General features: G+C 41.6%; 2 protein-coding genes across 6 annotated transcripts in view; one reads left to right on the top strand and one right to left on the bottom strand.

Annotated features, from left to right (window-relative positions):
* Positions 1–5,370, bottom strand: part of tti1 (TELO2 interacting protein 1) — a 37,071-nt gene extending 31,701 nt beyond the window's left edge. For all 5 annotated transcript variants that reach the window (XM_074642952.1, XM_074642953.1, XM_074642954.1 and 2 more), the window contains exons 1-4: positions 5,229–5,370; positions 2,766–3,505; positions 691–1,028; positions 291–585 (exon numbers count right to left, since the gene is read on the bottom strand). In XM_074642952.1, the coding sequence (XP_074499053.1) occupies positions 291–585; positions 691–1,028; positions 2,766–3,491 (1,359 nt within the window). In that variant the 5' untranslated portion in view covers positions 3,492–3,505; positions 5,229–5,370. The remainder of the gene's footprint in view (positions 1–290; positions 586–690; positions 1,029–2,765; positions 3,506–5,228) is intronic.
* A 303-nt stretch (positions 5,371–5,673) lies between these two features.
* Positions 5,674–17,252, top strand: zgpat (zinc finger, CCCH-type with G patch domain). The gene is made up of 7 exons (XM_074642957.1): positions 5,674–5,811; positions 6,575–7,250; positions 7,848–7,981; positions 9,377–9,541; positions 9,772–9,879; positions 13,650–14,091; positions 16,742–17,252. Exons 2-7 carry the CDS (start codon positions 6,631–6,633, stop codon positions 16,878–16,880), a joined length of 1,608 nt encoding a protein of 535 aa, XP_074499058.1. The 5' UTR covers positions 5,674–5,811; positions 6,575–6,630; the 3' UTR covers positions 16,881–17,252.
* Positions 17,253–17,766: the final 514 nt, after the last annotated feature.

The raw sequence follows: 17,766 nt of genomic DNA, 5'->3' as shown, positions 1-17,766 counted from the left end.
TACCGCAGTCTTGCAATGGGAGGAGTGAGGGGAGGGGTATTCGGTTGGTTGCATATTGCAACCACACCACTAGATGCCGCGGAAAATATATTGCCCCCCCATCTGAGTATCTCTACCCACGGCTTTGAGAACTACTTTTGCAAAGGTCCACCACATTTTTCTCGCAAGCGAATAAGAGCAGACTGGGCTTTTAAGAGAGGGGGAGTCATGATTGTTTAACTCTAACTGTAACTGATCCCCATTCAAACAGAATATGAAGTATAATCTGACACAATGGCAGCTGACATTACCTGCATCAAGGCTTTGGAAATCCTCTCGAGATGTGCAGCTGAGTTTAGCACCACAGAGACCAGCGGTCCCAGCACTTTTAAATAACCCAGGAACACGTTGAGGACAAACAGCTTCTTCTGGTCATCGGAGGTCCTCATCAGTCTGGGCAGGGAGGTGGCCAAAGAGTGGAGATTCTCTGAAAGCACGTCAGTGAAGGTCTGAGCACTGCTGCTGCTGCTGCTTTGATTGGTAATATCACTGCTGCTGCTACAGCTCTGATTCCTCTGTGACACCTCCCTGAGAACAACTTCACACCTAGAGGAGAGGACAGGAGAGGGGAGAAGTTTCATTCAACATGTTGTTATCCACTAGTCTGGGCTTTAATTTTATTTCTTCACAAAAGTGTCAATCAAATCAAACCTCTTTTGGACTCTGGGCTCCTCATCATTGACTGCTCCCACCAGCGCTTCCAGTAGCGGTCCCACACACTCTCCCAGTGACTGGCTACACCTGGCCAGCAGGTGGTCATCCAGCTCCACCATCTCTAGTCTGACCCTCCAGTGCTGGTGGGCCGAGGTGCAGGAGATGATCTTCTTCAGGAGCACGGACAGTTTCCCCGCCGTGCTCTTCGCCCAGTCTGGTGTCCGATGGACAATCAGCTGAGTGATTCTCCCAAGGTCCGCTGAGAGAGTCTTGCAGGGCTCACTAGGCTGAAGCTGGGCATCCTCCATGACGAGCCCCACAGTCCTGGACCAAACCTGAACGACAATAAGAGTGGAAAGAGATGATTGTGTGGCGTAAGGCTGTAACTGGCAAGAATCTGGCGATCCAATACATATTATTATACAGGGGTTATGATTCAATATCAATCTTGTGAAGGGCTCATTGCATGGATGGAATATGGTCTCAAAAAAGTAAAAAATGCAAGTCTCCCTCAAAAATAACACTGTAGTGTTTGAACTAAATTAAAATGCTTTTATTTTACATGGCAATAACTGTTGAAAAGGACCAACGCCTTGCGACCAATATACTGTAAGTCTTCATCAGGGTCAGGTTCAATATATTAAAATGTTCTATTGTTCCTGAAGTGATATTTCATAAATATTTCTGATCATGGCTACAAACACATTATCTACAAAACGCCTTAACTTTCAATAGTTCAATATATTAAAATACTTTTTTTTATATTACTATGACATATATAATATAAAAATTGTATTTTAATATATTGAATTATTGAAGGGTATGGTCAATTTGTAGCCAGAAAAATGTGGATCAGACTATAGTTATAGATTTAGGAATTCATCATGTGTAGACCTACAGTACATAAGAAAGTATTAGGTCCGCCTTGACTTAGTAGTCACATTATATCATATTTATCTTTGTTTTAATCATTTATGTTTACCTCTCATCTCCTATTTCCTTCACTTCCATTTAATTCCCCTTTCATTTTTCCCCTCCTCTCTATTGATGATGTGTCATTTCTTTGTTTTTCGGCCAATAGGCTTGCACATTGATGGAGAACCACCTTCTCACTCTACTGATTAGTGTAACACAGGGTGTATCCCAAGTCTCTTAATTGCATCCACGTTTCCCTCACTGTGTTTTAGTCCCTCCCACCTGGGATACATGGAGAGACGCAAGGAAACTGTGCGAGGACAGAAGAAACGCGGAAATATGTTTTAGGAGACATGAGACATCCTTTCCTGTGCAAGCAAGGTTGTAGGGGACTCAGCTTTAAAGCTAAAGTGAAGATACTGGCATCATATGAAAAGGAGGCTAAATATCGCTCCAAAGTTGCACTAAATAAGGAGGAAAAACTGTCGTATCCATTTTCAAAGGGGTCCCTTGACCTCTGACCTCAAGATATGTGAATGAAAATGGGTTCTATGGGTACCCACGAGTCTCCCCTTTACAGACATGCCCACTTTATGATAATCACATGCAGTTTTGGGGGAAGACATAGTCAAGTCAGCACACTGACACACTGACAGCTGTTGTTGCCTGTTGGGCTGCAGTTTGCCATGTTATGGTTTGAGCATATTTTTTATACTAAATGCAGTACCGTTTCTGGACAATATTTGTCATTGTTTTGTGTTGTTAATTGATTTCCAATAATAAATACTGTATATACATACGTTTGTATAAAGCAGCATATTTGTCCACTCCCATGTTGATAAGAGTATTACCTGACAAACCTCCCTTTAAGGTACATTTTGAACAGATAAAAAATGAGTGATTAATTTGCAATTAATCACGATTAAATATTTGAATCGATTGACAGCCCTAGTATTAATAAATCCATGCATACTTGTGTGGAATGCCGTCAAAATACACACAGTGTAATACAGGACTGAATAACAACCTGACAGACATCACCGGTTACACCATAAATAGCTTGTTACAAGTTATGCAGCAGTTAAAATATTTAAGCATGACTTTACTGCACTGCATCATCACACCAGGAAATATAAAGGAACACAGAGATATGGTACCTTGATGGCCCTGACTGTGACTGCATGGCCGTGTCTCAGATCTCCTGTGATGATCCTGGCTACAGCCACAGTGATCCCAGGTAAGAATGAAGCCATGGCGCTGCCTACAGCACATCTCTCCTCTGAGGACGGGACTACATGCTCCTGAGTGCAGTCACACTGCTGAGTCAAAGCCTGAAGGCACTTCAACGCTGCTGCCTGTACATCTCGAGATTTCTCCTTTTCTCCTAGAGCCAGCAGTAGTGATATGGCAGCTCCCAGTCCGGGCAGCATAACCGGTTCAAAGAGTTTGAAGACTATATCGCCATAAGCAGCATGAAGCAGTGCGTCCAGGCACCTCAGCACAGCCGATTTCACCTCCTCCGATGTATCTGCAGGTTTCCCGGGATCGGTTGGAGAGCACAGGCAGAGGCAAAGCTCTGAGAGGAGGTCACGGAGGGTCTCCCAGTTCTGAACGCAAGTGTTCTCCAGGACGTGGCTCATGGCCTCAGCCACAGCCTGCACCAGTTCATCCTTCTTGGGCCCGGGGACTTTAAGGACGAAGCGAAGAGGAAAGAGGACGTACTCTTGGAGCTGCTGCAATGTGGCATCGTCAACTTCTTTTAACTGGGCGCTCAGCGTTTCCACATTGGTCACAGTGGGCGCTCGGGTGAGGAGGACACAGGCCGGGCGCAGGTAGGCAAATGCGATCTTTGGATCGCTGATCTGAGCCATGATTGGAGGCATGATAGCAGGGGTCACTTAAAGAGGGGGTGCAGAAAGAGAAATGGTAGATGTGAGAATAAGATAAAGAAAAATCAAGATGTTTCAAGTACTGTAAAAGAAACTGAAATTAATGTATTCTTAGAGCTAAAATAATTTACATTTTGACTGAGAGTAAATCTGCAGTGGTCTGTGTTGGCCAGTAACTTGTTATGATGATATTTAACTCATTTATTTTACACCACCGGCTGTTCTTAAATTTTGGAAACAAACAAATTTGACCCATTTTGATGAGTGATTTTCTGATTGAATGATATTTAAACCTGCAGTAGGCAGGATGTTTTTGGCATCATTGGGCAAAAAATCCATTATAACCTTTCATCATATTGTAAGTCAAGTGTTCTGATCGAAAATAGACTTCTGCACCTCCTCATGGCTGTTTTCAGGCTTTAGAAAATCTCATGACGAGAGATTTTGGCCAATCACAGGTCATTTCAGAGAGAGAGCGTTCCTATTGGCTGTTCATTCAACGGCGGCAGCTGTCAAACTCCGATCAAACTAGGCAGCGCTGATCAAATTTGAATTCATATTCTGTTACTGTAATGCCTATTTTTCGCATAAAATGTTTTCAGAAACATCTTGTAGTGTACTGTTTAGCTGTAAAATACGAGAGTTTGCTCCAGCTGGTGGGCGGTGCTTGGTATTTCCTCAACTGATCTCAACATGGCTGCCGGGTCACAAACTTTGTCATTTTACAGCTAAACAGTACACTACAAGATGTTTCTGAAAACATTTGAGGTGAAAAATAGGCATTACAGTAACAGAATATTGATTCATATTTAATCAGCGCTGCCTAGTTTGACCGTCTGATCGGAGTTTGTGAGTGATTGACAGCTGCTCAGAGACGGCAAGGCATATTATTATTAACCATTTTCCCACTGTGACAAAGTTGAAACTATATTGAACCCATTTGTGCCCAAATACTATATTTAGTATGATACGGGAAAATGCTGCAGCATTTGTTTTGATTCGTCAAGTCTTGAAATTTGGTATGGACATACTTTGGGCAATCATCTAAAAGTACAACTTAAACATTTTAGATCACATGAAAAAACACTTTTATTAATAGTCAAAAATTAGGAAGAATGCTAACATTGTCTATCAACTGTTTTCCATATTAACTATATTTGACAGGGCATTTGTGTGCATATGTTTGATATTCGACGTGTTATTAGTTCATAGATGCCAAATACTTGGTTGGACTCCTTGTAGTTTCTGGGTTACAGACATTTTCTTATCATACTAATGTTATATCTAGTATTTGGGTACATGGGACTATACTGTTTCTTCCTCAAATATAATATAGTCTATTGCAAAAACAGCAGTCCCATGTGCCCAAATACTAGATATAGTATGATAAGAAAAACTCACTTTTCAGCCAAACGGTTTGACTGATTATGAAAACTTCCCATTTGTGCTTCAGCAAGTCCAGAGAACTCTTCCACCCAGGGAAATACAAAAGTTGCGGGCACAAATTTTAAGGGTTAGTTAAGAAGCAGATGCATAGCAACATTATGTCTCTGATGTTTTCAATATAAATATGGTCTGTAAGCGGGCTGATGTTGAAAGGGACACTTTCGCTCAGTGGGCAGTAACAACAGAGCAGCACTCAGTTAGTTAGCTCGCTAGCTGACAACATGCAGCATGCTGCTGAAGCTGCACTGCGGTAACGTTTCTAGCGTCAACAAACAGGTCGCCTACCTTCACATTGGTAGTGTTAGGCGGACCCGCTGCGCGGAGCAGGAAGTCCATCAAATAGGTTTTATTTTAAACATACAAACTCTTCAGTAACACACACACTGAAGTTACTGAACTCCAGCTCGAGGTTACGTCATGATTCCGCGACGACGGCGCACGTTGGACGATTAGATTTCCGGGTTTGGCGATATATGTTCAAAATAAAAGAGCTTTTGAAAAAGGAAAACCTTTAAAACTGTAATTAGCAATGCTTTCGTCGTAGAAATGTGTGAATCTTGTCATATAAATGAGGCATTATCGAACTGAATTTGCATTTACTTTGTAATGTCAGTAGTTAGCTGTCCGAAGTGTCTAATGCCTAAAGACATTTGTTTTATTTTGAAAGAAAAGCCACCGCGGGTTCACTTCCGGTTCATGCTCCTCTGCTAGCTTGATGCCGGACCGGTTAATGTTGTTACTCTGCTGCTCCACTGTGGGAGTTTAGCTCTATTTGATTTACTTAATTTATTAACATAGCACCTCTTTTCATGGCTGTCATGTTTCCCATCGGTGCAGTGGACGTCACACAGCTCGGCTAATCACGAAGGTAATGCTGGTGTTGTTATAATCAGCTGTTAAAGTTAGCTTAAAGACGGCTAACATGTAGCTCAAACTAGCTCTGATATAAAGCTGGTTAGCCATACAGAGCTGTGTTAGATCTCTGGGCAACATGTGTGGTACCTAATGAGATCCGGGAGCTTTATGAATCTTACGGGAAAGCTTCCATAACATGCTGTTAGTGTCTGAAGTAACGTGAGTTATTATGGCAGTAAAAAATGTTCCCACTGAACCAAAGCTAACGGTTTATGCTTTTTACTAACAGTCATCTTCTCTTTTTCTGTGTCCTTCCACACTCAGTCTGCCAATTCACTGTGTCCTTATTATAAATAAATAGCCACTAAATTATTACTCAAAACGGTATAAGACAGGACAAATTGCATATACTTAAACTGAAGTTTAAGTTAAGATAAATTGTATTCTCGTGTGATGAGAAAGAAGACACACTAAAATATATCTTATACTGTATATGTTCTTAATGTATATGTTCTTAATATGCCCTTGTACAAAGTATTTCCTTTTATAATTGTAATGTAAATGTAATATAACTTATTATTTTAATGGAGCTTCCCAGCAAAAAGTATTTCACACGATTGTACCTGTATAACCGGCGTGACAATAAACATCTTGAATCTTGAATCTTGAAGAAGGTCATTTTTGCACCAGTGCAGGTCAATCGGTCCGTCTACTCATTCTGCTGAGATCTCTTTACTTGATTCCACTTTAAAATCAACCATCTTCTTTTTCCTCAGGTGTCTTGGAGGCTTGATGCTGTCCCTTCCTGCCCTGCCCTGTGCCAAGTGTCAGCATGGATGAAGAAACCCTTGAGGCGGCCATCAGTACCTACAGTGCCCAGTTGCAGCAGGTGGAGACAGCCCTGTCAGCTGGCCTGGACCCTTCCCAGCAGTCAGACCTGCTCCAACTGAAAGAGGACCTTTGTCAGCTGATAGAGCTCACAGAGTCCAGCCTGGTGTCTGTCAAAAAGAGTAATCTCCTGGCCAGCCTCGAGGACAGTCTAGGACTACAGGCGAGCACCTCACAGGCAGCAGCTGACACAAACGGTGCAAACGGCAGTCTGGACGGTGAGTTTGCTGCTTTCTACTCGACACTCGGGGATTCGTCAGGTAGTAGCTCTGACACAAGAGAGAGGGACAATGGGGAGGAAGGTGGGGAAGAGTATGGTGGAGATGAAGAGGAAGAGGAGGAAGAAGAAGAAGAAGAAGATGCACTCAGTGGTACCAAAGTAAGAGCACCCTACCGGACAACATGGGGGACACTGGAGTATCACAATGCCATGGTGGTGGGAGCAGAACCGTCGGACGGAGAAGAGGCACAAGTAAGAGTGTTCTACGTCTACCCCACCCAGAAGTCTATGAAACCCTGTCCATTCTACCTGGAGGATAAATGTCGCTTCCTGGATAGTTGCAGGTAAAGATCCACTGTTTTGTTTTGTATTTTTACACTTACACCTGTTTGTATTAAAGTCACTTGCCCATATCTGCTTTCTTTGTAATAGCAGATATTGTCCAGCAAGTGTCACCCATTGTCCACACGATGCAGGCTGACCATAGCTACAGGAAACAGTCAAAAGAGTGCTGTGAAATGTTGTTTTCTTTGCACCTTTTATCTAATAATGGAATTGCCAAATTAAGTGTAAACCTTTTTAAACGCAGCAACAAATTGGCCAAAATCATAAAAGAAGTTAAAATTCCAGTAAATAATGTAATTAGTATATCAGCATAGAATTGAATTTAATAAATCGGCCTCATTGTCACCGATAGCCGATCCAGCTATTTGAGTCAGTATCGCCCGATATCCAATCCGGTATCGGTATCAGTGCATCCCTAATTTTTTGGTAACCCGTGACTGTCTAAATGCTGTTTCCCTCTGACAAGAATACATTGCCATGGGTGTGTTTTCTAGTACAGAATGAGCTTCAATAGGCCATTTTAGTTGAATTCCTCAATTAGTTACTGTAAAATCCTCTTGGATCTCAGTTCTGTCTCTGTTTCCCTTTTATTGAAGGTTTTCTCACGGTGAAGTGGTGTATGTGTCGGAGCTCAGAGAGTTCCTCGAGTTTGACCTCAGTAATCTTGAAGAAGGCTCGTCCTGCTTGGCTCGACACGAGGACAGCATCTGGTACCCGGCCAAAATCAAAGGTATTTCAATGATGGCAGGGACCGTTTTTGACAATGTACTCTATTTTAAAGTGAACTATACATTGTGTGACCTTGTCAAAAAATGTTATAGATACATTTCTTGAAAATCTTCAGCAAGTAATCTGAATACCATTGCACAATGTAACAAAAACAATCAAGACAATGGTCAGGGTTACAATGCAGAATGGGAAACTATGGAATTTAATTTGAGTAATTTCCAGGTCTGGATAAGTATGGAACAAAGAAAAGAGAGTATGGAAAAACATTTCTGTTTCCAGACTGTTGCCTCTATTCTGTTTTATAAAATTTTAAATTCAGAATTTCTAAAAACAAATTGATCATACAAGCAGCAGAGTGTTTTTCATGGCGTTTGGAGCAGCCGGTGCAGCTAAAATGTTTACTACTGTGTGAGAGAGCGCGGGCCAGAGCGAGCTTCATGTCGTCAAAAGCGAGGCAAGATGTCGGCTATGTTGTGCGACTGAATGCACACTCCTACGCAGAGCTGCCTCTACATCTGTACGTTACAGCCAGGGCCGGCGCGTCCATATAGGCAAACTAGGCAATTTCCTAGGGTGGCACTTTGACGGCGAAATGTGAGCAAATATGAGCAAAATAACAATAATAATATTACAATAAAAAGTAACCAATAGCAGTAACTGCAGGCAGACAGCACAGAGCAGAATGCTGCCTGTCAGACTGTGCCGTTTTTGTTGAAATCTGATTGGCTCAGTCGTTTACATCGTGAACGTGATGAACTGTGACTAGTGTTCCAGCTCACCTCAGCTTGCCTGGCCAGTCTTGTTTTGATTCAGTGCAGTGATGACGTGCTTATACAAACTGAGGAGGTGTAATCCAGTTTGAAGTCTCTTGAAGGTCTTCAGTATCATCAGATTCTCATTATACCACAAAAGCTCTATTAGTGTAAAATTACTGCCCAAAATGTTTTGGCTTGCACATTAAAGGCCTCTCCATCTGAAAGTTCCAGGATGCATTTCTGTCCCAGTCTGTCCCTGTTGTTAATAGAGGGGCGGCATAATTGTTTCTTGCCTTGAGCTCTAGAAGTGCAAGATGTTTGACAGTGGAATGCGTCCAGCTTTCTGTGTAGGTCTGTGGCCACAACGCAATGCAATTTTTCTGAGGGCAGGCTTGACGAATCCAAATACAAAGCCTGGTTGGTTAATAATTTTAAATGGGAAAAGAGAGCTGGATGCAAATTTTGTGTAAAATCTTGTCACAACATCCTCCCTGAGTCATGAAATCAAATTTGGTCTGAAATAACGAGAACAGTGGAAATTTGAGTCTGGAAAAGTATGTGTAGGAACCCTGAATGGTAGATGAAATGTTTCCAGTGAGTTTGAATGTTTTAATTGACTTGACTGTTTTCTCTAAATGTAGAAATTGACAGCGGTTTCTACACGGTGAAGTTTGACTCAGTGCTGCTGAGAGATGTTGTGGTCGAGGCCGACTGCATTATCCCGCCTTTGAGAGAAGACGACCCGCTCTCCTCTGACTCCGACCTGGACGACGCTGGATATGGAGATGATGTGGCTTTCGCAAAAGGTATCTATGGATGGATATGTGTTGCCATTCCTGTCAATCAAAGCTTGAGCTAGTCTTAAAAATCACTTATACACAATAAAATGTCACTTGGGTGTGTTTTCATAGAACTGTGGAAGCAAATTATAAGCCTCCTTCAGTTAATGGCCTTTTATTCCATTCATTCACATTTGAATTTGATTGAAAGTTGTAACTGACAGTTTTTACTTTGATTTTCACTTGTTACCCAACAGTTATGGACTCAGAAATGATAAGCAGTGCAAATTTTGGTGGCTGGGAGGCACATACCAGAGGCATCGGATCCAAGCTAATGCTGAAAATGGGCTACGAATATGGGAAAGGTAAGTCATAACGGCCTGTCCTGATCAAATCAGTAATTTGTGGCTTACTTAAGTTTTTTTTTTTATATACATATTATGAGTTCACTGTACTCCTGTTTCTATCCTCTTTGTCACATGCATGCTAAAGCTTTACAACCAACATAGTGCCTCAGTTGTATTGTCATCTCCTACCCCAAAACACATGGATGCTAGATTTACCGAGTCCTTCCGTCCATGCCCTTGACCAAAGCATTGGCCTCAGAATTTGAGTCGGTCGATCCCTGGGCTCTGCGCTGTGGCTGCCAGCTGCGCCTTAATGACAAAAAAAATCAATAATATTGCAATACAAGGAGTACTCGCACACTGGAATCACAGCTCCCTTTAGCCGAGTGATGTCATCATTGTCTAATCACATTCATATATGCCGGGACATCCTACCCATCCCAATAATAAAAAGGACATTGATATGGATGGATATACAAGTATGATTCAAAGCACAAACTTCCAATCAATGGATCACAAAAGATACAGTAAAAATATCAGCCATTTCATTTAAGTAACAAGGTGGGTGCCATAGGTTGACAAGACACTAGAGGGCAACAAGAGTTATTTAAAAAGCACACCGTGTCAAATGTACCTAAAAGTATAACTCTGGCTTTACTATGTATGTTTAAAAAGAGTGTGTATTGTGTTGCAAGGCATTGGTGTTGTGCACATTCCTTTTGCACTCACCTGTTAGAGGGATAGTTCAGGTGTTTTGAAGTGGGGTTGTATGAGGTATTTATCCACAGTCAGTGTTATTACTGTAGGGGTTCTACTTTGGTAGGTTTTGGTTATTAGCAAAATAATTAATAAATAATAATATAATTATTAATATTAATAAAGATTATCAATAAACATTAATAATAAACGGGGCACCACCCTGGAATCAGGGACCAATGACCAAAACGTTAATATAGTCTCATTATATATGCTAAACTATCAATTTGGAACGTTGATTAATAATTAAATTAATAACTATAACCAAAATAGATAGTAAAGGTTGAAGGATATCGGAGTTCTTGACATAGCAGAGGTTGGCATTATTCACTCTTGTGCAACATTAAAGAGACCAGCATGTATATTCCACAAACATTTATTTACAAGTTAATAAAGGTTCAAAACACAATATTAATCTAACTAAATAACTAAACTAAACAAACCAAACACAGTGTGTGTGTGTGTGTGTGTGTGTGTGTGTGTGTGTGTGTGTGTGTGTGTGTGTGTGTGTGTGTGTGTGTGTGTGTGTGTGTGTGTGTGTGTGTGTGTGTGTGTGTGTGTGTGTGTGTGTGTGTGAGTGTGTGTGTGAGAGAGAGAGAGAGAGGGGGGGGGGAAACAAGATGGGTTCTTGTCTCAAAATGTCTGTATGGCCTACAAACAAAATGGCGAGCACTGTAAACCTACAAAGATGGCTGAATCAAAGATGGCGGAATCAAAGATGGCCGTCAGCATGTCATCACATGACCTCTTTGTTCTTCTGAGAAGAAGGACAGAGAGGGGGGTGATGTGTGGTTTAAGATTATCTGAAGCTGTATGTTTATGTTTAACTAATTCACAGTTTCTGTATGTGATCTTAATGTGTGTCAGATATGCAGTGGGTTAGAAAAGATGGTTAGTTGCATGCAAGACCTTGTCTATGTGAAGCATAAACTAAACACATCAGATGTGGCGAAGCCAGTTACCCAGATATCAAATACAGATAAATCAACACAGTCAAACTCAATGAATAACATTAAACCAAATCAATACAAGTACTTTCTAGAAATCAAAGTTGGACAGTCTTGCTCAGCCCTGTGCGATTGCTAATGCTAAGGCCCAGTACGTTACCAATCCATGGAAGAACCGGTTTTGTGATTCCATGTGTTGAAGTTGTGGTTCCAAGTCAAAGAGGTCGTCTTTGCTGTTAGTTTGGTGCTAACTTCTTTGCTTGATAGCTTGAAGTTAGCTGGTGAAAAGGGCAGAGCACTCGCGTCGTCTGCCGTTTGGTTCCTTGGTTGCAATGGCTGTTTCCTAACAGGCCATTGATCAGAACCAGAACTGGTTTGCAAGTTCTGGACTTGAGAGCCGTTCACCTCAACCAGGTCAGCCTGGGTTGAGGAGATGAAGAGCAGAGAGAGCGCAGCAGCTCACCTCTCACACGTCAGGAGAGATGAGCAGATGAGAAGAAAGAGAAGGAACAAAGGACATTCCTCTGGTTTTGTTCTGTGTGATTTTCACACCTCTGGGTGAAATGTTACTGTAGCCAATGAGGACTGAGCTGAGTCCTGTGGTCAAGGAGAGCATACCTCCAGGATTCTGGGAGACAGTTCACTGTGTCTGCCACCCGAAATGGCAGGTCCCTACATTACCTACAGTAGATGACGGTCAGCACGCCTCCAGTTTGGAGAAACCGACAGGAGTACTAGCACGGGAGCAAAGCAATGTACTGCTGTGGACAGGGGCAGCAGCAAAACGTATTTTAGCCACCAGAAAAAGACCCACTTCAGAGAGTCTATATATCAGTTTAAGTGTACGCCATATTTAGAATATTTTCTGACGAGGAACTGAACTGAAAGTAAAACGTAATTATACTGTTTTTGGTAATGTAGTCTTGTGGCTTCGAAGAGAGCATACTGTAGATAAGTCTCACTTTCAGTTCAGTTCCCCGTCGGAAAGGGGAAGGAAAGGGCTGTCTGACGGCAACACAGCGTACACTTAAACGGATATTGATTTTTTTTAGGGCTGTCAATATAATAATAATAGCGATAATAACGCGTTAGCGCGTATTCGTATTAACGCAGCTAATTTCTTTAAGGCATTTACACAACTTGTGATTTTTAGGTTGTAGCAATCTCAGAGTTTAAAGCTAGAGTGAAGATACTGGTATCATATGAAACTAGAAAACATAAGGAATCCATTGGTACCAACCATGTCATACTAGCTTGTTCCAAAGGAGGTTTAATAACACTCCAATAATAATAACTTGAGCTAAATTTTGGCGAGGAAAAACTGGCATGGCCATTTTCAAAGGGGTCCCTTGACCTCTGACCTCAAGATATGTGAATGAAAATGGGTTCTATGGGTACCCCTCGAGTTTGCGCTTTACAGACAGGCCCACTTTATTATAATTATATCTAGTTTGGGGCAAGTCATAGTCAAGTTGTTGCCTGTTGGGCTTGAGCTTGCCATGTTAAGACTTGAGAATATTTTTTATGCTAAATGCAGTACCTGTGAGGGTTTCTGGACAATATTTGTCATTGTTTTGTGTTGTTAATTGATTTCCAGTAAAAAAATATATATATATACTGTACATACATTTCCATAAAGTAAGCATATTGGCCCAATATATACTTGACAAATCTCCCTTTAAGGTACATTTTGAACAGATAAAAATGTGCGATTAATATGCAATTAAAGTTTCACTTTCAGTTCAGTTCCCCGTCGCAAATGGCTGTCTGACGGCAAGATAAAGCTGTGAAAATATTCTAAATTTAGCGTACACTTAAACTGATATTGATTTTTTAGATGGGTCTTTCTTTTAGGTGGCTAAAATACGTTTTGTTGCTGCCCCCATACACAGCACTGTATTGCTTTTCTCCCGTGCTGGAACTCCTGTCTGTTTCTCCAAACTGGGGGCGTGCCAACCGCCATCTACTGTAGATAATAGGCTGACTATGGATAAAGACCTCATACAACCCCACTTCAAAACACCTGAACTATACCTTTAAGTAAACATGTTCCTCTTCCTCACTCGGTCGCTTTTGTCTTCTCAGGCTTAGGAAAGACACAGGAGGGTCGAGTAGAGCCAGTCATGGCCGTGGTCCTACCCAAAGGTAAGTCTCTGGACCAGTGTGCCGAGCTCACCCCGAGACGCACCCGGAGCAAGGGCGCCAAAGACGGCGCACAAACAGGCCGCCCGAAGAGACGCAGAAAGCCCCGGGTCGCCACCGGAGGGCGCAAAAACGTTTTTGACTTTCTCAACCACAAGCTGGGAGGCAAGAGCACCGATCCTGCCATGGGGGGTGCTGCTGCTGCTGCTGCTGCTGCTGCTGCTGCTGCTGCGCCGTCAGCAGCGACAGGGGTGGAGGCTTACAGGGGAGGGAAAAACACCAAGAGGACTCTGAATGTGAAGGTGTTCCAGGCTGCTGAGAGGGTGTCCCAGACTGAGAGGGAGATCCAGAAACTGACTGAGTCACTGAGCAGACAGACGGGCAGGTCAGTGCTGACTTTATACGTCTATAAATCTAATCTGACTTTTGTGAAGGCTGGGAACTGAACCAAGATGGAATGGACCCAATGAATCTTTCTCCTTGGAGACTACAGACGCCATAGATATAAAACAGTAGATGCGACATTACGTCATAACTTCGTCCGCCATCTTACCTGGGTATTGATTACAATTGCCACCTATGCAGCAACTGGTTATCAGTTGTTCAGCACCTAACTGCTTTACCAAAAGGACCAAAGACACCAGGGAGGGCTGGCATCACTTTCCACTAAGGCTGTGCATTGGCAAGAATCTGGTGATACAGTACGTATCATGATACAGGGGTTACGATTCAATATATAGCGATATATTGCGATTCAGTCAGGCGATATCTTGTGATTTTTTTAAATCTAATTTGAGGAAAACTGCCATAGTATAAAGAACACACTGCCATATGCACAAAATCTGATTTAAAAGAAGTTACTTTTTGAATGCAATCAGAACAGTGGGTTCTGCATCTGCATTTATTACAGACACTGTAACGTCCAACATCATAGCACTACTTAAAGAGGGCTCATACACTGAGAGGGTGCATATCTTTGCAAATGAAACTAGAAGTGCACTCGGAGAGCGCAGATCTCCGCCAATGCAGGTTTCATGTACGTCACTGCCGTTAATGCACAGGCTGACCGGAGTTATTAAAAAAAATTCCCGAAGCCGGATCATGATCCGGATCACCATCGAAATCTAATGGATTGTTCATTGTGCCACACCTCACCTCTCCAAATAATTTCATTCAAATCCATCGTGGACTTTTGGAGTTATCCTTCAAACAGACAAACCAACAAACCAATGCCGGTGAAAACATAATCTCTTCCTAGGCCTTCAGTCTTGGCGGAGGTAATAATGAAAGTATTGACTGAGTTAATCTTTGCATATAAACCATTCATTTTAAAAATCAATAGTGTTTTTCAGAATCTATACAATATCACAAACCATAATATCGCGATATTCAATATTTTCTTACACCCTTTCTTTCCAAACGTCATTATAGAGTAGATGAGGGATTTATTTTTTACTTATGGGTCAACTAAAGCTGCAAAAAGTTAGTGAAGTAGTTATTGCTGATTGCTAGCTCTCAGCAGCATTGCAGATAAATCATATCCGACAAATATTGTTTTAATGTTCGCTTCGCTAATTTGTCTCACAGATAACGTTTAGTAACGTAAACGTTATAACAACAGTTATTAATATTATGCTAACATTCGTTGTGAATCAGCTGATTCCATGCCAATCAAGTACTGAATCTATTTAAGATTTGTACATAAAAGATATTGCTGAATGTAGTATATTAGCCATCAGAATACCAAAGACAGTTTTCACAGATTAGGTTCAGGCAAAATTGAAAAAATAAAATCCTTGTCTGTGATATAAATGCACAATTATGAGATTATCTTCATGATTGAAAGCATCATTTGTTCTCTTGGAGGTATAATAATCAAAACTTTACCAAAATCTTAGTTCTTTTTGGTTCATTTTAGACAGACACAGTTGTCTTACATCCATTATTTGGAATAAAAAAACAGAATTGGTGTATTGGTAGAAAAATATAAGCATTATGAAGACAACCCATAAGCCTCTTTCACCGTAGGTTACAATTACAGCAAGTTTAAAACTAGACCCAGGTAAGATGGCCGCCATATGGTTCCATCTTGGAACGGCAGGTCATTAGAACATCTACTGTTTTATATCTATGACGGACACATGGTGCCTTCAAATGAAACTTGTGAGCTTGTGTTTACAACATGGGAAGTGATACGGCAATATTATTGTTACTCTCGGCATCTAGAAGCCAAAGAGGCTAACAATTTAGCAAGCTAGTAAGGGGGTAACGTAATGCAGGAAATGCAAAGGCATAATGACAGAAGAAAAGGATGAGGCCGTTAGGAATATAAATATTTAGTAAAATTACGAAGAATTACAATATACGACTAAAATTAGAATATATTCACTTATTATGTACCGAAAAATTTACTTCCATGGCCTTTTCTGACGTTTTATTTCTCTGATTGGCTGCTTTGTTCTCACTAACGCTGCTCCCTCTCTTCATTCACTTTATAGCTCACTTGACCATCGCTGCTCTCTCTCTCTCTTTGAGCTTTGGAGGTGTGGCCAACTTTGAATGCCGTGTGTTTACAAACAGGAACCAACAACGGCTACATATTATAGAGAGGCAAAGTCCATTTCTGACATCAACAAACACATCACAACTCGTGAACTCTGAGCTTTTAGAAACTTTGCTCTTAAGAGGTTGTGAACACCACAAGAACGGGGGGGGAGGGGGGGGCGTTCATATGGACTGTTCTCGTGAACGCGATAAACACGACCCCAATTGAAGGCACCAACATTAGCAATCACATACATACATATACATACCTAAATTCACAGATATAATGTATTGTAAAATATGAGAACACTAGTTGAAGCGCCCGTCAAGATGGCTTGTGGGTGTTGTGTAAAAATGTAAATAAGGTGTAAAGATTTCGAGGTTAGACACTTATTTCCGCGGCCAGCTTCTTCTCGAAAGTGCAGCTAAAACCAACCTGTCTCCCCGTCTCTCCCCACCTCCTAATCTATTTGTTATTTGTGTGTGCAAAGGGACGCCTCCATAGTGAAGCAGCTGGAAGAGAAGCTGTCAGCGGCCCGCCGGCTGCTGGCCCAACAGAAAGCCCAGGAGCTGTCCATCCAGCGAGAGCACAGGAAGGCTGACACACACAAGAAGATGACTGAGTTTTAAGATCAGTTCCCTCCAAGACTCGAAGGATAAAGGGAAGCACTGCCTGCCTGGAATGAACTTTTGTCCCTTGCCTGTTGTCAGTTATTTGCTACACTGTTTTTTTTTGTTTTTTTTAAAAGACATTTTTTAGCATTATCTCTCACTGGCATCATGGATTTGAGCTGGCGGTGATGCCCGTTTTATGCAGAATGCAGCATTTGCTGAAGATCAATTCTGTTTCTCATTTTATTTTCGAGGACCTAGCTGTTTATTTTGTGTGAACAGTTGTTTGGTTTCAAATTGTACCGTTCACAATGACTAAATTTGATTTGTGATGAGCAATTTGTCGGTGTATTTTTCTTCATCAACACTAAATACCCTGTCTTTGGGGAACCTACTGTGCATTTTTCTTTCTATTTTAACCATACACCTTTACACAACTAAACTCCAGTGTAAAGAAATATTTCTCCACCACTGAATTTTTAATGTGTTCCTTTGTTATAGTTTTCTGGGAGAGGTTTCAATAATTCTGGCCAGAGGCTGATCCGATGGTTACTGCAGCATACCCTGACTTGGATTTCTGACTGACTTTTAAATCACATCCTGAGGAGTTGGAAGACCTTTACACAGTTTTGAAGTGAAGCCCCTCCAATCGCCCACGCCTCTTACCGGCTCATACACAGCGTCTTTGAAGCTACGACCATAACCTCTCCATTAAATAATGAATTTGGACAGCAGCTTGTCTGCTCGTAGATTGGACACACATTGTCTATAGGCGGTGGGTGGATTGAGTAATGAGTGACTGCGTCTACCTTGCTGCCTTCCACACTCTCAAGTAAAGTTTTTAGTCGTGATGTTAGGTAGCTGTAAATGAGATCTTAATTATTTTAAAGGTCCCTTATCGTGC

Source organism: Sebastes fasciatus, chromosome 8 (genome assembly GCF_043250625.1).
Source record: "Sebastes fasciatus isolate fSebFas1 chromosome 8, fSebFas1.pri, whole genome shotgun sequence".
Classification (NCBI taxonomy): Eukaryota; Metazoa; Chordata; class Actinopteri; order Perciformes; family Sebastidae; genus Sebastes; species Sebastes fasciatus.
Note: the sequence above shows the minus strand (reverse complement) of the source record. Positions and strands in the feature narration are given on the sequence as shown.